General features: G+C 40.0%; 1 protein-coding gene across 1 annotated transcript; it reads left to right on the plus strand.

The window, feature by feature from the left end:
* Positions 1–7585: 7585 nt before the first annotated feature.
* Positions 7586–19310, plus strand: LOC134676255 (zinc finger protein 26-like). The gene is made up of 6 exons (XM_063534608.1): positions 7586–7804; positions 8973–9087; positions 11351–11449; positions 16086–16202; positions 17099–17250; positions 17893–19310. The coding sequence occupies exons 1-6, from the start codon at positions 7664–7666 to the stop codon at positions 18886–18888; spliced, it is 1620 nt and encodes a 539-aa protein (XP_063390678.1). The 5' UTR covers positions 7586–7663; the 3' UTR covers positions 18889–19310.
* The last annotated feature ends 829 nt before the right edge of the window (positions 19311–20139 follow it).

A 20139-nucleotide genomic window follows, 5' to 3' on the forward strand; every position in this document is an offset into this window, starting at 1 on the left:
CCGCTGATGATGATCAGAACAGAACTCTTCAACGACGCATAGTTCACGGTTGGCGATTTGTCCTCGTCGTTATGTTTGTTAAGCAAGTTAAGTTTTTAAGCCACATTTTTGTCAAGCTCGAGTTCTGATGATGGGATCCATGAAGAATCAAGGGAACTCCTCAAATCTTAAAGGCATGCGTATAGAGATTTTTGTATTTACATTAGAAAATCAAGCATTTTCATTAAAAACTGTTGTATTTGATGAAGTGGAACTGCTGATGATGATCAGAACAGAACTCTTAAACGACGCATAGTTCACGTTTGGCCATTTTTCCTTTTCGTTATGTTCGTTAAGCAAGTTAAGTTTTTAAGCCACATTTTTGTCAAGCTCGAGTTCTGATGATGGGATCCATAAGGAATCGAGGGAACTCCTCAAATATTAAAGGCATACGTATGTATAGATTTTTTTGTATTTTCATCATAAAATCAAGCATTTACATTAAAAACGGTCGCATTTGATGAAGTGGAACTGCTGATGATGACCAGAACAGAACTCTTCAATGACGCATGGTACACGTTTGGTGATTACGAATTTCGATTTTGACTTGGACTGGGACCCGGACTCGGACTCATACCCGGATCCGGTTCGGACCCGGATCCGGTTTGGACCCGGACCTGGACTCGGACCCGGATTCGGAACCGGACTCGGACCCGGACTCGGACCCGGTCTCGGACCCGGACACGGACCCGGTCTCGGACCCGGACCCGGACTCAGACCCGGACTCGGACCCGGACTCGGACCCGGACCTTGATCCAGAAAACCACTATGATACCTTAACTAAATAAACAACTATGATTACCTACCATAAAATTAATGTAGGTATAAAATACGATGATGCCAATCTTACTAGCTCCCGCTTAAACCCCCGTACACCGCACGGCATGCGCCATTAAGTGGGTTAGGTTAAGTTTGAACTGCGATCCTCACAGAACCGAACAAGGAATAGGTTAGGTTAGAACTGCGAGCCTTACAGAAACGAAATGCTACTTGAAAAGTGGGTTTGATTAGGTTCGAACTGCGATCCGCACAGAACCGAACTGCTATCTGAGGAGTGGGTTAGGTTAGGCTAGAACTACGACCCTCATGGCTCCTCTTCACGATGGGCCAACGCCGGCCACTCCAAGGGACGCATTTATGCGTTAGAGGGAGCAAGTGATATTGCGATCTCATTCTACCGCATGGCTGCGTCCTTTGGAGTGGCCGGCGTTGGCCCATCCTGTAGAGGAGCCATTATACAGAAGCGAAATGCTAGTAGAAAAGTGGGTGGTTTTACCTCCTTTTCTACATAGTGTACCATCTACAATAATCTTTCATCGGCCCCCATGGAAGTCGGTTTTTTTTTCTTAAAAATTATTATTTTTAGGGTTCCGTACCCAAAGGGTAAAACGGGACCCTATTACTAAGACTTCGCTGTCCGTCCGTCCGTCCGTCCATCCGTCCGTCCGTCCGTCCGTCCGTCCGTCCGTCCGTCCGTCCGTCTGTCACCAGGCTGTATCTCACGAACTGTGATAGCTAGACAGTTGAAATTTTCACAGATGATGTATTTCTGTTGCCGCTATAACAACAAATACTAAAAACAGAATAAAATAAAGATTTAAATGGGGCTCCCATACAACAAACGTGATTTTTGACCAAAGTTAAGCAACGTCGGGAGTGGTCAGTACTTGGATGGGTGACCGTTTTTTTTGCTTTTTTTTGTTTTTTTTTTTTTGCATTATGGTACGGAACCCTTCGTGCGCGAGTCCGACTCGCACTTGCCCGTTTTTTTTTTATTTTTTTTGGAAAGGGGTCGCACGTGCGTTGCAGAACGGTCACTGAGCTGGGCGGTCCCACGTGTTTTATTATTTTTAATGACCCGTTGTTTAGTTTCAGACCAGCCGACTTTTACAACTATGAACAAGAACCCCGACAAGCTGACAAAACGTCCTCTTGTATTCGAAGAGAGTTTTAATGCTTTTAATAGCGGTACCTAAACTTTCACCAAATGGTGCAAATTACTCGCCAGATGTGTACCTATTCTACAGCCCCCTCCAGACTATGTGCGTGAATCGCGGCGCGACGTCGCGGAGCGAACATATCGCGAAGACTCCACACTCGCACACTTCACGGCGATTTCGCAGTTTGGTTTGCGGCAATTTAGCTGTTTTTCCATTTTGTTTTATTGTAAAACCGTAAAATATAGCTGCTTAATATAATATAATCATAATATAATTCATATTTATCTTGCCACAGAGGAGCCAAAATATTGTGTAATGTGGAGTCTTGCAAGTTCGCGCTTCGCGTCTCCTTTGACGCGGGCCGAAATACCGACAAAAAACGGAGAACAAGGCGCGAAGGCGTGAACAATCTGCGAAATCGACGCCACACTTGCATTCGCGGCTTCGCCCGCGATTCACGCGCATAGTCTGGAGGGGGCTTACTAGTCATAAAGTCGCGTTGAAATTGCGTTAGAATCCAAAAAAAAGGTTTGGGCTTAAAACAATTGTTTTGTTGCCTTTAAAGTAAAAAGTTGAAGTTTGCCTGTAAATGTAATCCGTAAAAATAAAAGATTTGCCCCAACAAGGCGGCGTCCTGTGTAATGAGCAACAGGAATGTATGTAAGAATGTTTATTCTAGTTAATAGAATCTACGGGACGCAACGCACTAATATGATGTTTGCAGTTATATACTATAGATATATAAGTTACACGTTACTTTAGATGGAGTCTTATACACAAATTCTCAGAAGCAATACAAAAAAAGTTTAACATCATAAAACTACGTTGAACTAACGTTCGCTAGTTTAACGGAGGTAACAGCGCCATCTCCGGGACATTGGGTAAACCAGTTCCGATATGCGTTTCGTACATTAATAGTATATGACAGTTAAATATCACAGTTTCTAGAAACAAAGGTAAAATTGACGAAATATTTAAAGTAAGCCGATCTTGTTTTTTAGCAGTTCTAAATAATATTAAAGTCTATATATTGTAACGGTGCGTGTAACGAAGCGTTACACTATCGACCTTCATACTATTTCTGGCACCATACAAATTCTAAATTCCCTTTTGAAATTCAAATCCTATTCCAAATTCCATTCAATGATTTTTATTTTCAGTTCGATCACATACTTTGATCGATAAACATCATTTTATCTAACGGACTGTACTTCCCAAGTTTCTAAACACGACCGTTTAAGTGTGATTTTTATTAGTAAACGTAATAATTCATAAGTGCGTGCAGTTCAGTATAGTGCTCGTTTTGTGGCCCTGCACACCTTCCAGATATATATCTACATCATCACCAAGGCACATATTGTAAGTTATTTGATTTCTAACCTTCTGAATTACGAAAGTGTTTTTATACATACCTATCTGTTAACACGTAACCTGTATTGTTACAGGTGCCTTTTTATTTAAATAATAAATACCCCTCATCGCTCTGGATCCTGCCTTTTCATTCCCATCATCCCTGTGAGGCTCCTCTACCTGCCCCCTCACATATATATGGCATAGAACTAGAAACAAAATCAAATAAAAAAAAATGAGTTCTAAATTCAAATTGAAGGAGTATACATTTAAGGTATTATAGGCCAAGCGCGCACCACGATTTTAATTTTTGCGACACGATTTTAGAATCGCGCTGTAATATATCGCAGAAAATTCACTGCGCGCACTGCGATGAAAAAGTCGACGATTTGTTCATTCTCAACATGGATTTCGTACCAGTCGCTTGTCATGAAACGTGTCTTTAATATGCGATTGCTGTATAGCCTCCTCCACACTCGCCCGCGATTCACGCGCATAGTCTGGAGGGGGCTTATGACTTAGAACATTTATAACACAAAGGTGATCCCCGTCTATTTCCATAATTAAATGGTCAACATCTAGCGTCTCATTTTGAGACTCCATTGGAGATGCAGGTGCCGAGATGTTGGGGTTTGGAGAGCGAAATGCCGACTGAGGTCCGGCCGAGGTGCGATTTTATTATCATAGTGCGCGCGGGGCCATACAACTCCGCATGCTGCAATTCACTTTGCGACAATCGCGTCGCGAACAATCGCGGAAAAATGTGACAAAACACAATTTTAAAATCTCTCATCTCGCTCGTACTGACATATTAGTGCGAAAGAGATATACCTATAGGAAGTAAATTACGTTCACGATATCGTTTATGTCAATGCCAAACTGATGGTAGCCGTACGGAACACTAAATGCCTCGAGCTATCTCGGGCTTGGCCAAATTATTTTATTTCATTGCAGTGACTGACATTATGCCAGTACAATATGACTTTATGTAGCAAAAATAACAATAGTATAGCCGGTCAAACAACTGTGTCAGTAGAAAAAGACTCAAAATTCTGATTGTATATGGGATGATAACCCATCGCGCCCATTTTTTTAAATTTTCCGCGTTTTTACAGACCATAAACACTGATAGTCGTAACAGACTACCGCACCGCTTTTTTCTGCGTATAACTAAACGCTGAGCACCGTGAAATGTTGCACCAGGAAATAAAACAAGTGGATGAGGGGTAAAATGTTTGCCGTTACCAGCGACATCTCTAGATTCATTGACAAGACATATGCCCCCATACTTCATATTGGCAGGGGTGCGAAACTCCTGACTTCGGTCAAACTCGGCTCCGCTCGGCTCAGGATTGCTCCGAGCAATTATTAGGGTTGGCACCACGTGACTTCCTTTTGCGTGCACGACCACAGATAAGATAATCACTTGATTTTTGACAACCCTAAATAGCCGAAAGGGATAGTGCCATATATTAGAAAGGGACAGCATGATTCGACCCTGAACCGCTGTCAAACTTCGGTTTTGTAGGAAGTTTCCTTTCTGTACGGTAGTACTATTAATTATTCTGTGATATTGGTAGTTCTAAGTGAAACAGCCCTGCCAATCACTCCAACAAACAATGGAGGAATAGGCATTGCAAAAAATATTAATTATACTTAAGAAATATGACGCTCTCTGGCGAATTTTTAGCAGTTTCTTCTCCCACACCAAATAATATAATACATACTCACTATCCCACACTATTTTTTATTTTTATCCAATAACAAGAAAATACATACCGTCATTATAGCCAACTTTGCCAGCTTTTTTTGAACAAACACGAATTTCTCAAAAAAATTATATCACATCATATAACTTTTTTTTCTCAGCACGTCCATAGTGATCAAACCCATCAGTTTAATTGAAGAAATTTTTTTTAAATCATGTTTTTACCCACTTTTTTGGCATTTTAGAGGGCGGGCAAAGATATCCCGGGTTCGCGCCAACATTGCCCACGTCAATTTGGTGTTCAAATACAGCTCGTATGATGATGATAATGTCTAAGGATCATTTAAAGGTTTTGGGCAATCCTACCGTTCCCTGTTAATAACTTGGTGATAAGTTTAGCTTAGGACGGGTAGATTGACGAATTCAGTACCATAAAAACTAGTTTATTGTATTCAGCAGTGGCGCTAGTGTGCACGTTGATGGGCTCTTAAAAACCTGACCCTAACAAAAAAGAAAATAATTCAAAAAGAAATTTCCTCTCCGGGATTCGAACCCAGGACCCATTAGCTTCCTGAACTGGATTACTGCCAATACCCGCTAGGCTAAACAGGTTATCAATTTTAATTACAATGGTATCCTACCAGAGCGCTAGTAGTATAAACGAACTTTTGAAGGGGACATTTTTTTGTATGGAGTTATCGTTCTTCTCCTAGTGAGTATTATTAAGCGCCCTCCAGACTATGCGCGTGAATCGCGGGCGAAGCCGCGAACGCGAGTGTGGAGTCTAGTTCGCTGATATGCGAAATCGACTCCAAACTCGCATTCGCGGCTTCGCGCCGCGATTCGCGCACGAGTGTGGAGCGGGCTTTATATTCTTTGATTCTACGCTTCCCACAGCGCGGGAATTTCAAAGTTATATTTTACCATAATTTCATAAAAAGGTTATTTTAACAGGGAAAGTTATTTCAGTTTATCCAGAATCTTCCCAGATACACTGAAATAACCTTTTAAATGAAAGCACAATGTTATATTTATTATCATTTTATTCCTAAACCTTTTCTTATATTTTTTGTAAGCCTGTGCTTGCAAAAGAGGCAAGTTTTTAATATTCAATCTTGACACATCGGTGCCTTTTAAAAGTTTATTGATTGTATTGCACCAGTTAAAAATGCTTAGTGTTAAAGATACAGACATGAAGGTCTGCCTAGCCAAGTCACGGTGAATTTCGCATTTGATAAAATCAAATGAATATTTGGACATTAAAATTTGAAAAATTTGTTTTTTTTTTTTATGTTTGATTTATGCGCGCTGTGTTCCAAATATTCATTTGATTTTTCGACAATGTTGCCAAAAATCCTCACAGCATGCTCCGAGGGATAAGCCCCCTCCAGACTATGCGCGCGAATCACGGCGCGAAGCCGCGAACGCGAGTGTGGCGTTATGAGAATTCAACATTATGTTCCGGAAGGGCGTCGATTTTCGCAGACAGCGAAATCGACTCCACACTCGCATTCGCGGCTTCGCCCGCGATTCACGCGCATAGTCTGGAGGGGGCTATAGGTCAATTTATTTTTTTAAATTACATTATACTCTCTCTAAGCCAAGCGCGCACCACGATTTTTTGTCGCGCGATAATTTAGTCGCAGAAATGTAACGTATGGGTTTATATGGCGGTGCGCGCATATGCGACAAAAAAATCGCAGCGATTTTAAAATTGTGATTTGTTACATTTTTCCGCGACAGCGCGCGACGCGATTGTCGCAAAGTGAATTGCAGCATACGAAGCTGTATGGCCCCGCGCGCACTGCGGTAATAAAATCGTAGCCGGGACCTCAGTCGGCATTTCGCTCTCCAAGCGTCAACATATCGGAACCTGCTTCTCCAATGGAGTTACAAGATGAGACGCTAGATGTTGACCGTTTAATTATAGAAATAGAAGGAGATCACCTTTGTGGTATAAATACTCAGTCATACAGCGATTGCATATTGTTTCACGACAAGCGACAGGCACGACATCCATGTCGAAAATGAACTAATCGTCGACTTTTTCGTCGCAGTGCGCGCACTGAATTTTCTGCGATAAATTACAGCGCGATTCTAAAATCGTGTCGCAAAAATTAAAATCGTGGTACGCGCTTGGCGTTAGATATCCATTTGTGGATATATGTTTCCCACATACGGCACTTCAAACATGTGCTCTATTTTAGATGAGCAAGACTGACAGTCGATTGTCATTTTTGAAATGTCAGCCTGGTAAAGGGTTGATTATATTATATAGAGATGGTGGAAATTCAAAATTTCTATGAGATGATATCCCTTCCCGCCTACATTTTTCAAATTTGCCGCCTTTTTCTACTGACAAGATCTGTGGCCTATTTTATAAAGCTACAAGTTACAATTTACAAGCGGAAGTCTCTTTCTAACCCTATGTGTTAGAACGAGACTTCCGCTTGTAAATTGTAACTTGTAACTTTATAAAATAGGCCTCTGCTTGACCAACTATATTTGTAAATTTGTAAGTTTTAACATGGCAACATTGGCATCAATAACTCAGCCAAACTAAATATTTGTTTTCCTTTCATTTATTAGCGTGTAAATTGGTGAAGTTTATGAAAATACTTGTAATATGGACTCCATTCAAACGTTATACGGCAAGTGCCGTTGCTGTCTGAAGGCAGGCAAGCATCGCGACGTCTTTAAAGTATATTACTGCGATGGAACTCGCGAAGTATACTTCGATATATTCTTGGAATGTTTCAATGTTTTTGTAAGTATTTCACACATTAGATTCTTATAAGTGCCTCTGAAAATAGTGCAAGAAAACTAAAAAATACAGTGTTTACTTACCAAATTGATTGTTCATGTAATATTTTATAAGAACCTCGGTACTGTAAAATCAGGTAACTGTCCTTATGTACAACTATGGTACAGTTTTTAACGTTGATTCTGAACGAGGGTTTATGATGTGTACTCGTTACATTTATTTTGGAGCTTAGATACACTAATGCTCTTTCTATATTATATACTCAACATAATTCGAGAAATACTTATACATATTTTACTGGAACTTGAATTTGGGCCATAGTTGTAAGTTGTGGACTAAAGTTACCTGATTTTACGGTACTCGAGGCCTCAGCGCGTGTGCGCCCACGGGGCTATTCATAAATTACGTCATTTCAAATTAGGGGGGGGGGGGTCTAACTTCAAACTTCAACATTTATTCAGCAAATAGGCCACAAGGGCACTTTTACACGTCAAAATTGAACCGGTCTGGACATCGGATGATGGTAGCATGACGTAGGAGGAAACGGGGTCATTCGAAGCATGATTTTTGGATGATTTTAGGTGGGGGGGGGTCAAAAATCGTCAAAAATCGATGACGTAATTTATGGACAGCCCCCACTGTTGGGCATACGCCTCTCCAATTTTCCTCCAAGCAGCCCAATTTGCTGCTTCTCTCCTTCAGAGTGGGCCTGCAATCTTTTTAATATCCTCCCGTCTGGTTGGAGGTCTGTGATCCAGCCTTTTAGAACGAGGCCTCCACACTAGGACACGCTTGTTCCACCGCCCATCATCTTGATGGCACACGTGCCCGGCCCAGGCCCATTTGGTCGCTATAACGCCTATAAAGCTTAAAAAAGGTTTAGACTGTATTTTCTTCTTCTTCTTGTCTTGGGGCTATATAAGGCTCCACAGCCTATGTATCACTGCAACCATCCCTGATCTATTGCAACTTCAAACAGCTGCAGGATCTTTTTGATCTCGAGAGACTTTAACTCCTCCGGGCGCTTGTGTCCGCCCAGGATTAAGTCACCAGTGCGCATTAGGCAAGGGGACTCCTCTGCCTCCATACAGAGTCTGCACCGCCCCATGTCTGACAACTGAAGACTGTATACACTATTTGTAAAAAAAATAAATATAATTATTGGTTTTAGCTTTCAATATCAAGTGGCAACAGTAATCTGATTTGTGCGGATTGTATCCAGAAGCTGCGAGATGCAAGTAATTTCCGCAAAATGGTTGTTGATGCGGAGAAGCAATTGCATTTTAGTAAGTTTGGATTTGGGATATCCTCCTAAGGCCCACGGTCCTACCTATAGTTCCTCATCGGTTCGATGAAATTTAAATCCTATTCAATTGGAACAGAGTCGCTTTTGTTACTTCGTTTCGTTCTATTTTCTAACAACGCAAAATCATCACTATTTCCGACACTATAGGTTCAAATTGCAATGGCAAATTTTGGATTTTTCATTTGTATGGCAGGGCCTTAGGAGGTTATATGCATTATTGACCTAAGTTCATCATCATCATCTCAGCCATAAGACGTCCACTGCTGAACATACGCCTCCCCCTTGGACCTCCATACGTACCGGTTGGAAGCAACCTGCATCTAGCGTCTTCCGGCGACCTTAATAAGGTCGTCTGTCCATTGCCACTTCAGCTTGCTAATCCGGTGAGCTATGTCGGTGACTTTAGTTCGTCTATCGCCTCATTTCTGATTCGATCACGTAGAGAAACTCCCAGCATAGCCCTAAGTTATTTTTCATTAATCCTCTTTACCCCTGCCCCCGGATTTAGAGAGTTAGGGTCCCTAGGCACTTTGTATGGCACTTAGAATTTAGGGGGGCCCCCTCCCCATCTCAACACCATTGTTACCATTGCCAGGGGTGCGAAACTCCGCGCTTCAGGCAAACTCTGCTCCGTTCGGCTCAGCATCCCTCCAAGCAATTATTAGGGTTGGCACAACTTGACCTCCCTTAGCGTGCATGACCACAGATAAGATAATGACTTGAATTTTGACAACCCTAAATAGCCGAAAGGGATAGTGCGATATATTAGAAAGGGACAGGATGATTCGACCCTGAACCGCTGTCAAACTTCGGTTTTGTAGGAAGTTTCCTTTCTGTATGGTAGTACTATTATTTATTCTGTGCCAATGCTAGGTTGTCTGGGGCTTGATGAGGGGCTTGTGGGAAATCCGGCCCTGCCCTCTGCCGCACCCTCAAAGCCCAGAGGAGAGAGGGATGGGGAGGATTGATGAGAAATAATTTGGTCTATACTGTCTACAACATACATATTCCATTTGAAAAAAATCCATTAGGTAATTATGCTTTTATTTTAATCTTTTTTTAGGGTTCCGTACCCAAAGGGTAAAACGGGACCCTATTACTAAGACTTCGCTGTCCGTCCGTCCGTCCGTCCGTCCGTCTGTCTGTCACCAGGCTGTATCTCACGAACCGTGATAGCTAGACAGTTGAAATTTTCACAGATGATGTATTTCTGTTGCCGCTCTAACAACAAATACTAAAAACAGAATAAAATAAAGATTTAAATGGGGCTCCCATACAACAAACGTGATTTTTGACCAAAGTTAAGCAACGTCGGGAGTGGTTAGTACTTGGATGGGTGACCGTTTTTTTTTTTGCTTTTTCGTTTTCTTTTTGCATTATGATACGGAACCCTTCGTGCGCGAGTCCGACTCGCACTTGCCCGGTTTTTTTAAGGGTTTTTGTCACGCAGTGACGATGTCACCCCCGTAATGAGATCTAATAGTAATAATGATGTAGTAGTGAAATATTACCTACACCACTACATCACATTTAAGTATTGTTTGTTTGTTTTTTTTTTTTATTTAGAACACAAACAGTCATAATAGTTGATGTGCTGTAATTTTAAATAAATGTATTGTCTTTTTCCTCGCGTTATCCCGGTATTTTGCCACGGTTCATGGGAGCATGGGGTCAGCTTGACAACTAATCCCAACAATTGACATAGGCACTAGTTTTTACGAAAGCGACTGCCATCTGACCTTTCAGCCCAGAGGGGAAACTAGGCCTTATTGGGATTAGTCCGGTTTCCTCACGATGTTTTCCTTCACCAAAAAGTAACTGGTAAATATCAAATTATATTTCGTACATAAGTTCCGAAAAACTCATTGATACGAGCTGGGGTTTGAACCCGCGACCTCCGGATTGAAAGTTGCACGCTCTTACCGCTAGGCCACCAGCGCTTCAATAATCTTATTGTATTATATTACTTCTTGCTGTGTAACTTTTTTCTTATTTAACTATTTGTTTACTGTATGTTATTTCTATGTCTTTTTTTTCTTCTTGTATGTTACCTCCCGTGATTCTTCTCACTTGATGGTCTCATCGGAAGATCAGCGCTGGAAGCCACCAGCAACATGCTGAGATGGGGCCATTTCGTGGCACTTTAATCTTATTTTGTGTTTTCTTGTATATAATGTATTGTACCGATTGTTTGGGTTTACGAATAAATCAATTCTATTCTATTCTATTCTATATGTTTACAGTGAAAGATCCAGCAGACTTTGAGACACAACAAGAAGTGACTTTAGTGAAGCTAGAGCCAGATGATGGTTACAACTACATGGAGATAGAATACAAGGACGGTGAGTTATACACCGTGTTTTTATTGAATTCCGTTAACTTCGGGGTATGGTTAAGAACGTTTAAGTAAACTAATTGGCTTAGTTAATTAAAAAAAAAAATTGCTTTTTTTTAAAGAAAAAATTAAGTTTAAAAAGTAATTAAATGTAGCATATAGCGTTGTTGTAACACGGGCATTACATTTAACTCAACCAAACAATTGAAATCTGTGACATATCAATGTCATTTCGAACATCGATCGACCGAGATTGTACTTAAGTTTAGTAGCAAATGTATGAACTCATTCTTAACACTAACCAATATGTAAACCAGCCCTAAGGCAAGTGTACACGCTTGTAGAGGCCTTATAGGAAAAAAATAAATTATTGATTATCTCCGAAATGGAGTTAATTAGAACATCGGTGTCTTTGAGAAAGTTACTTAATTTAAGCTCAGGAATGCACCCTCGAAATTAACGGAAATCAAAAAAAACACGGTGTATACATACAATATTTATACAAACTATGCAGTGCAGTGGACCGACGCCTTTGATGTTTGCGTAAATGCTGACACCACACAAGAACACAGTAGGGTTGAGCTTAGAATAAATTAAAAAGTGGAAATATTATTGTCTTGGATGAGAATTGAACTCACGGCCTCTGGATCGATACTCCAGCGCTCTGCCATCTGAGCCATCAAGACCTCATCAAGGTCATCATCATATTAACCCTTCTTTGCATGGTGATGGAAATTTCCATCATAACATTGTCCTATGAAATAAAGGTGCTTTCGGAGGTGATTGATATTTATTTTTAACACTGTCAACTTTCAACACAAATCCATTTTCTGATTTTTGACATAAATTTACGCAGTATTTTAATTTATAAAAAATACATTTGTTTAATGACGAAATTTCGGAAAACTTGAAAAAACCTGGAAGTTGGTGATTTTTAGTATGTGATTTTGGGCAGATTTTTCAGGGTTTGTAATAATTTTATATTTACAAACTATCTCATAGGAATATCACAAATAGTGTACCTTTCTGATGGCAGTAAATTTTTTCGGGTTATTCCCACTACTTACCACCAAGTTTTTACCAGTGGTAACTACTGGGAAATTTTTTCCCACCTTTTACCACTGGTAACTACTGGGAATAAAAATTTGAATGTTTATTCCCAGTAGTTACCACCAAAACTTTGTTAGTGTTAAATACTAATAAAAACAGTAGGTATGAATAGTATAAATAGAGTTATTTTGAATTACCTAATAAAATCGCTTGAAAAATCATCTAAATGGATTATTAAAATTATCCTTTAGTACATATATCATAGTTTTTGTACAAGTACCGGTTAAACTGTGTCAATATTTTTGGTCACTTTTAAGGGAGTTTACTAAAACACTAATCGACTTATAATTATTTATTAAATTACTCTATATATTTATACTACACTATTTATAGTGTTTTTATTAGTATTTAACTCTAACAATATTTTGGTGGTAACTACTGGGAATTTTTATTCCCAGTAGTTACCAGTGGTAAAAGGTGGGAAAAAAATTCCCAGTAGTTACCACTGGTAACAACTTGGTGGTAACTAGTGGGAATAACCCATTTTTTCTGATACCCCTTACTAATAGTTATATACAGGGTGATCAATCCAAATGGGTCAGTAGGGAGAAGTCAGAAACTATGAGAGATAGCGAAATCTGTTCTTAGGAACCATGGCGTCGATTTTAGATTTAATAATAATGGCATTACATTTTTTTTCTAATCTATCATACATAACCGGGATTCGAACCTGGTCAATATTCTTTACGTAATCGCGTGTAGTATTTGTTTTTATGGCAACTTACGATGCGTGATAGGTGGAGGGTGCTCGACCAAATATCATAGAGGGCCCCGAGACAAAATAAACTACACTAAAAAAAATTCAAAATGGCCGACTTTTTTTTAATTTTTTCAAGTTGGTCCGAGCGCGCTGAGATTTGGCATGCGGCGAGCCTGGGGGCCCAAGATTACCATGACAACAAAAAGTTTTGGAAAAATACAAAATAGCGACGGACACGGGCAAAGTCAAATTCCCAAGTAGGTGAAGCGAGCCCGAAGAGCGAGCTTCAGGCCGGGAGGCCGAAGGCCAACCCCGGCGGAGGGCCGAAGGCCCGGAGCCTCTAACCCGACTCCCAATAGGAAGTGTTGGGTTGTGTTTAAGCTTCAACTTCCCCCTCTCGTGTGACGCTTCAGGCCTTCGGCCTTCGCAAGCCTCAACGCTTCGCCGTCGGGCATTCGACCCGCCGGCTTCGCGCATCAAGACAGTTGAATTGGTAGAACGCTTGGAAGCACGGCATTCACGCAGCTCGGCCTTCGGCGTCGCGTTTTTGGAGTCGGGGTGGAGGCTCCGGGCCTTCGGCCTTCCGCCGGGGTCGGCCTTCGGCCTCCCGGCCTGAAGCTCGCCCTTCGGGCTCGCTTAACCTACTTGGAAATGACTTTGCCCGTGTCCGCCGCCATTTTAGATTTTTCCAAAAAAATTTTTTTGACATGGTAATCTTGGACCCCCAGGCTTGCCGCATGCCAAATCTCAGCGCGCTCGGACCAACTTTAAAAAATAAAAAAAAGTCGACCATGTTCATTTTTTTTAATGTAGTTTGTTTTATCTCGGGGCCCTCTATGATATTTGGTCTAGCACCTCCCACCTATGACGCATCGTTTAAAAGTTGCCATACAAACAAATACTACACGCGATTACATAAAGAATATTGACCAGGTTCGATTCCCGGTTATGTATGAGAGTTAAAAAAAAAGTTTGAATGTCATTATTATTAAATCTAAAATCGAAGCCATGGTTCCTAAGAACAGATATCGCTATCACTCGTAGTTTCTGACTTCTTCCTACTGACCCATTTGGATTGATCACCCTGTATTTACAAAAATATGATTTAGCCTATGCAACTTCTGACACTGATTTCGCAGTGAAAATCGATGATGTAATTTTTTTTATTATTTTTCCCAGAATCAGTAAACAATTACATGACACATATATTAATTACGGGCAAAAATAAAAAATCATGCAAAGAAGGGTTAAAGGTCAAGGGGACATCTACTGCAAGAGTGTTACACTTCTTAAACACATAAAACAAACACAAACTGTCAGACTTTTATATAGCGTGAAATCCTGTAACTTTTTAACCCTTTACCAGGCTAAGGGATATATATTTCCCACATACGGCACTTTAAACATGTGTTCTATTTTCAATGAGACAAGACTGACATTCGATTGTCATTTTTGGAATGTCAGCCTGGTAAAGGGTTAACGTTGATTCTGAACGAGCTTTTTTTTTATTATTATTATGAATGGGCTTACTCATGGCCACAGACTAGCCGAGGCGTAGACGTGGCCTACGATGGAGCGAGCTCGCCCAGAAGGTGCCTGTTCACTCTCATGTGTGTGTGTGGTGTGTGTTCTCTGTGTTGTGTTATGATTTGTACTCGTTACATTTATTTTGGAGCTTAGATACACTAATGCTCTTTCTATATTATATACTCAACATAATTCGAGAAATAATTATACTGTATATTTTACTGGAACTTGAATTTGGACAATAGTTGTAAGTTGTGGACTAAAGTTACCCGATTTTACGGTAACTGCCCAAGACTTACGCTTGATTTACTATAAGATAAGTACCCTGTAAGTAGTACCGAGCTACTACCAATGGTGATGTATGCAGCTCGGGTGCGCGCGACCTTCCACTTGCACCCCGTACGATTGCCCTGTCTAGACGGCTTCGTCGAATGACTGAATTGTTTTATAGACTAGCTACAGTTATTTTTTAGTTATAATAATAATTCATGCATGATTTTTTTTTTTAATTGAACACCGGAAAAAATAAAGATGCAAGTAAATTGACTGCCATATTTCGACAGAACATAAAACTGTTAGAACGCCATTTGACTTTGATCCTTATTCTTTCGCTGATACGTGTTAACTTATTAAATATTAATATTAACGCCATCTACTCGACTATAGGTCAAAGGTATGGTGCAATCTTTACGAGCGATGACGCCATAACCTTCAGCCAACTCTCGACTACCTACATATCAGTGAAAGAATAAGATCAAAGTCAAATGGCGTTCTAACAGTTTTAATCGTCTGTCGAAAGATGGCAGTAAATGTACTGTAGCTACATAATCTACCATGGCAGTAACTCTCTATTTCAAATTCTCTTTGATGATACTAACCCCGATGGACTTACGTCTGAAATAAATGTTTTTAGGGTTCCGTACCCAAAGGGTAAAACGGGACCCTATTACTAAGACTTCGCTGTCCGTCCGTCCGTCCGTCCGTCTGTCACCAGGCTGTATCTCACGAACCGTGATAGCTAGACAGTTGAAATTTTCACAGATGATGTATTTCTGTTGCCGCTATAACAACAAATCCTAAAAACAGAACAAAATAAAGATTTAAATGGGGCTCCCATACAACAAACGTGATTTTTGACCAAAGTTAAGCAACGTCGGGAGTGGTCAGTACGTGGATGGGTGACCGTTTTTTTTTTGTTTTTTTTGCATTATGGTACGGAACCCTTCGTGCGCGAGTCCGACTCGCACTTGCCCGGTTTTTTTTTTTATTTCTCTTTGGTAAAAATATTGGTGTTCTATGTTTACAGTGAACGTCCCACCAGACCTTGAGATAAAGCAAGAAGGAGAAAGAAGGAGGAAGGAAGAAGAGAGAAAAGAGAAGGCAGATGATGATCATGACTACATGGAGATAGAATTCAAGGATGGTGAGTTACATACATACAATATGCATACAAACTAGGGTTTCAATAACTGGCCACCTTATACTAAAATGAATTCTATTTATTGGTGAATAGAATTCATTTTTAGTTTAGGGCGGATGTGTGAGCACTAGAGATGCATCGGATATTCGGTTACTCACCGGTATCCGGCCTATCCGGCCACTATTTTAATATCCGGCCAGATACCGGATAGTATCATTACTTGATTTCGAAGTAAAAAAAATTGGATTTAAGAAACAGTCAGGGTCATAATCGTACTCGTTTATTATTTTAAAACAATTTAAAAATTCCACTCACTTGCACGCGCATTCATTTCGAACCTAAAAATGAGTCCGCGCGAAAGATCACTACGAAACAAGTCAAAACCTGCACAATGCGCACCTGAAAAACCGAATTGTAGGTATAGTTCCGCCGGCCGGATACCGAATATTCGGCCGATTATCAGGCCGAATATCCGGTATCCGGCTAAACAACTATCCGTTGCATCTCTAGTGAGCACAATCAGGCGTGGCTCACTCCGCGATTTCGCCGCGTCACTAGAAGTACATGCGGCCCACGCCAATGTTGGTGTCTAGCAATAGTGGTTGCCGCGCACCGCTACAGAACGGACGCCTGCTCGCGCTGATGCCATCAAGCGGTCATAACTGTCGTAATAGACGCGTTTTGTTAGAGAGTAAACCTTCTGTGCCTCATAGTGTTTGTTCTGTGGCGCAATAATATATAGATAGTTGACAAGCCAGTTTGTCAGTCAGTTAGAACCAGGAAAGCTATACTCATCCTTTTCGTTTGGGTGCTAGTACTAGTGTAAGATAAAGATAGTATGATTCTCTCTGTCGATGTTTGAAATGAGACTTTGACAAACTATATTTCTCCTCTTACAGGAAAGAAAACTCGCTCAAAAAACGTAAAAGCCCTACTAAGACGGGAATTGGAAAGCAAGAAGAAAAGCGACCAAAACCATGTCACTGAGAAGACCGCTCACGTCCATAACGCTCAGCTTATTTTAGAGCATTCTAACGTCACTGCTTTCAAGGTATGTACGCATACTTAAGGGCTCCTCTACACGATGGGCCAACGCCGGCCACTCCAAGGGACGCATTTATACGTTAGAGGGAGGAAGTGATATTGTGATCTCATACCGCACGGCTGCGTCCCTTGGAGTGGCCGGTGCTGGCCCATCGTGTAGAGGAGCCATGATATGTATTATGTACAGTCAGCAGCAGAAGTTGCTAAGCAGGTCAGGTGTTCAAAATGATCTTGACGCGACTTTATTGTCAAGGGAATAAGAGCGTGACAAGGTAATTTTGAACACCTCGCCCGCTTATTAACTTCTGCTGCTGACTGTATAGCCAAACCCCGGGATAAAAAATACATTTCTAAGCAGCTTTTCATTTAATTTTTTTTGTAAATATTCGGACAAGTGCGAGTCGGACTAGCTCACCGAGGGTTCCGTACTTTTAAGTATTTGTTGTTATAGCGGCAACAGAAACACATCATTTGTGAAAATTTCAACTGTCTAGCTAGCACGGTCCATGAGATACAGCCTGGTGACAGACAGGCAAACTGACAGTGGAGTCTTAGTAATAGGGTCCCGTTCTTACCCTTTGGATACAGAAACCCTAAAACTGATCTTTTTGAGATTTAGTTGCAATATATTTTTTCTATCTTCATTCAGGGCAAAAGCAGAGTTGGACTACCCTGTTTCTTCTGCAAAGACCTCTTCGACAACATAGAAGAATTACGAACACACCAAAAAGAACACAAGAAAAGTGACATGAAGAAATCGCTTAATTCCCTAAGCCCTTACTGTTTTATTGTTAATATTGACATAACTGACTTAAAGTGTACCTTATGTGACGCTAACTTAAATACTTTAGAAGACTTTAAGTGTCATCTAGAATCAAAACATAACAAAAAGTTCTACACCGAGTACGAAGACAGAGTAATACCATTCAAAGTACCTATGGGTAATAATTATATTTGCCAAATATGTGGTCTAAAGTTTGAGAGTTTTGGATCAATAGAAAGACATATGAACGGACATTTCAGAAATTATAATTGTGATAAGTGCGACAGGGGATTTGTAACGAACCATAGATTAAATACTCATATTAAAACTATACATGTTGAAGGTAGTTTTCAGTGTGATAATTGTATGAAAGTATTTTCTTCGCAACAGAAACTCAAAAGCCATGTAGATACAGTGCATAAGATGTTAAAGCGGTTTAAGTGCACAAAATGTCCGGAGCGGTTCACAGCTTATTTCAAACGATACCAACATTTAGTCGAAATACATGGTCAAGCCGAATTAGAATATAAATGTAATGTTTGCGACAAAGTATATAGAAAGAAAAGTATGCTATCTCAACATATGAAACGAGACCATTTGGAAGAGCGATCGGTCCAATGCGAAATCTGTTTTAGTAATTTTTTCTCTCGGAAAGAATTAAACATGCATATGGTTAAGCATAACGGGGCTAGGACTTTTGAGTGTGCGGTGTGTAAAAAGGCATATGCGCGGAAGAAAACGTTGACAGAACATATGCGGATACATAATAATGATAGGAGATTTTCTTGCGCGGTGTGTGGGCTGACTTTTGTACAAAAATGTAGTTTGAAAGGGCATATGAAGACCCATCATGCTGAGTCTTTAAGCTGTGGGGAAAAATGAAATATAGGGAGTATTACTGCAATGTTCTGCCGCCAGAGTGCAGCACTAATTAGTTTCACTATGACATTGATGCATCAAGGCGATTTGTTTACAGGTGGCCTACCGCGAAATGCGAATTTTTTTTATCTGCAGCTCTCTATCGATCGAATAGGCAAGGGTGATAGAGAGGCACAAACCGAACTTTCGACTGTCGTGTTTCACGGTAGGCCATGTGATTGGTATAGTGACGCCCTCTACGCAGAGTTTTGCGTAATATTTCCTATTGTTATCTACATCCTATGTATATAGGTCTAAATGAATTTTAGTTTTATGTTTTTTTTTGTGCTAATAAACAATTCTTATTTTTATGTATCTAATAGTATTTATCTGCTAAAACGACATCAATTTATATCAATATCATATTAAACTGTTGTCACAAGCAATCTTGTATTTTCTTACTAACCCTGCTATGCCCGCCTGTTACAGCGTGGCAAAAAAGAGTAGAAATTAAAAGGTGGCACTGTAGTGTCGTCCCGTTTTCTTATATACATATTACATTGGTTTGAAAGGGACGACACTACAGTGTTGCCACTTGTTAATTTCTACTCTTTAACTTTAAACTACATAAACCTAAAATAATAAGCCCATAAAAAGAAAACAATCATTATATTCATTCAACATTTAATAATCAACAATTTGGTCGTAGAACCTCAGTCAATTGTGAAATCATAAAATAACAATTCAAAATGGTGAAATATCAATTAACAAATTAAGATACTCTATAAAATATTCCTTTGTTTTTATTATTATTTTACATTCAATAAAAGTCTACAAGTCAAATTAATAAAAGAAACTCTTCGTAAAGAATAGTTTGAATTAATATAATTAGGTACGTATATAATACTAGCTGTTGCCCGCGACTTCGTCCGCGTGGAATTTTATCTTCAACATTTTACATCTTTAGTACCTATAATTTTCTATAATTCAAGTTCCATGCTTAAAATAAAATTTGCACCCGCAGACGAACTTTCATCCCCTTTTTAACCCCCTTAGGGGTTGAAATTCCAAATCCGTTGCAATTACTTTTTTTTGTAATCGGCTATTATGCCTTTCTAAGAAGTTTCAAAACCATTTGTAATGGATTCAAACTTTCAACCCCATTTTAACCCTGTTAGGGGATAAATTTTACAAAACGCTGAAATGACTTTTCCTGTCTTCTAATATTATTTCTAAATACAAAGATTCAAGTCCCACACTCGAAAAAATGTTTGA

The sequence above is a fragment of the Cydia fagiglandana genome, chromosome 24, assembly GCF_963556715.1.
Source record: "Cydia fagiglandana chromosome 24, ilCydFagi1.1, whole genome shotgun sequence".
NCBI classification, from domain to species: Eukaryota; Metazoa; Arthropoda; class Insecta; order Lepidoptera; family Tortricidae; genus Cydia; species Cydia fagiglandana.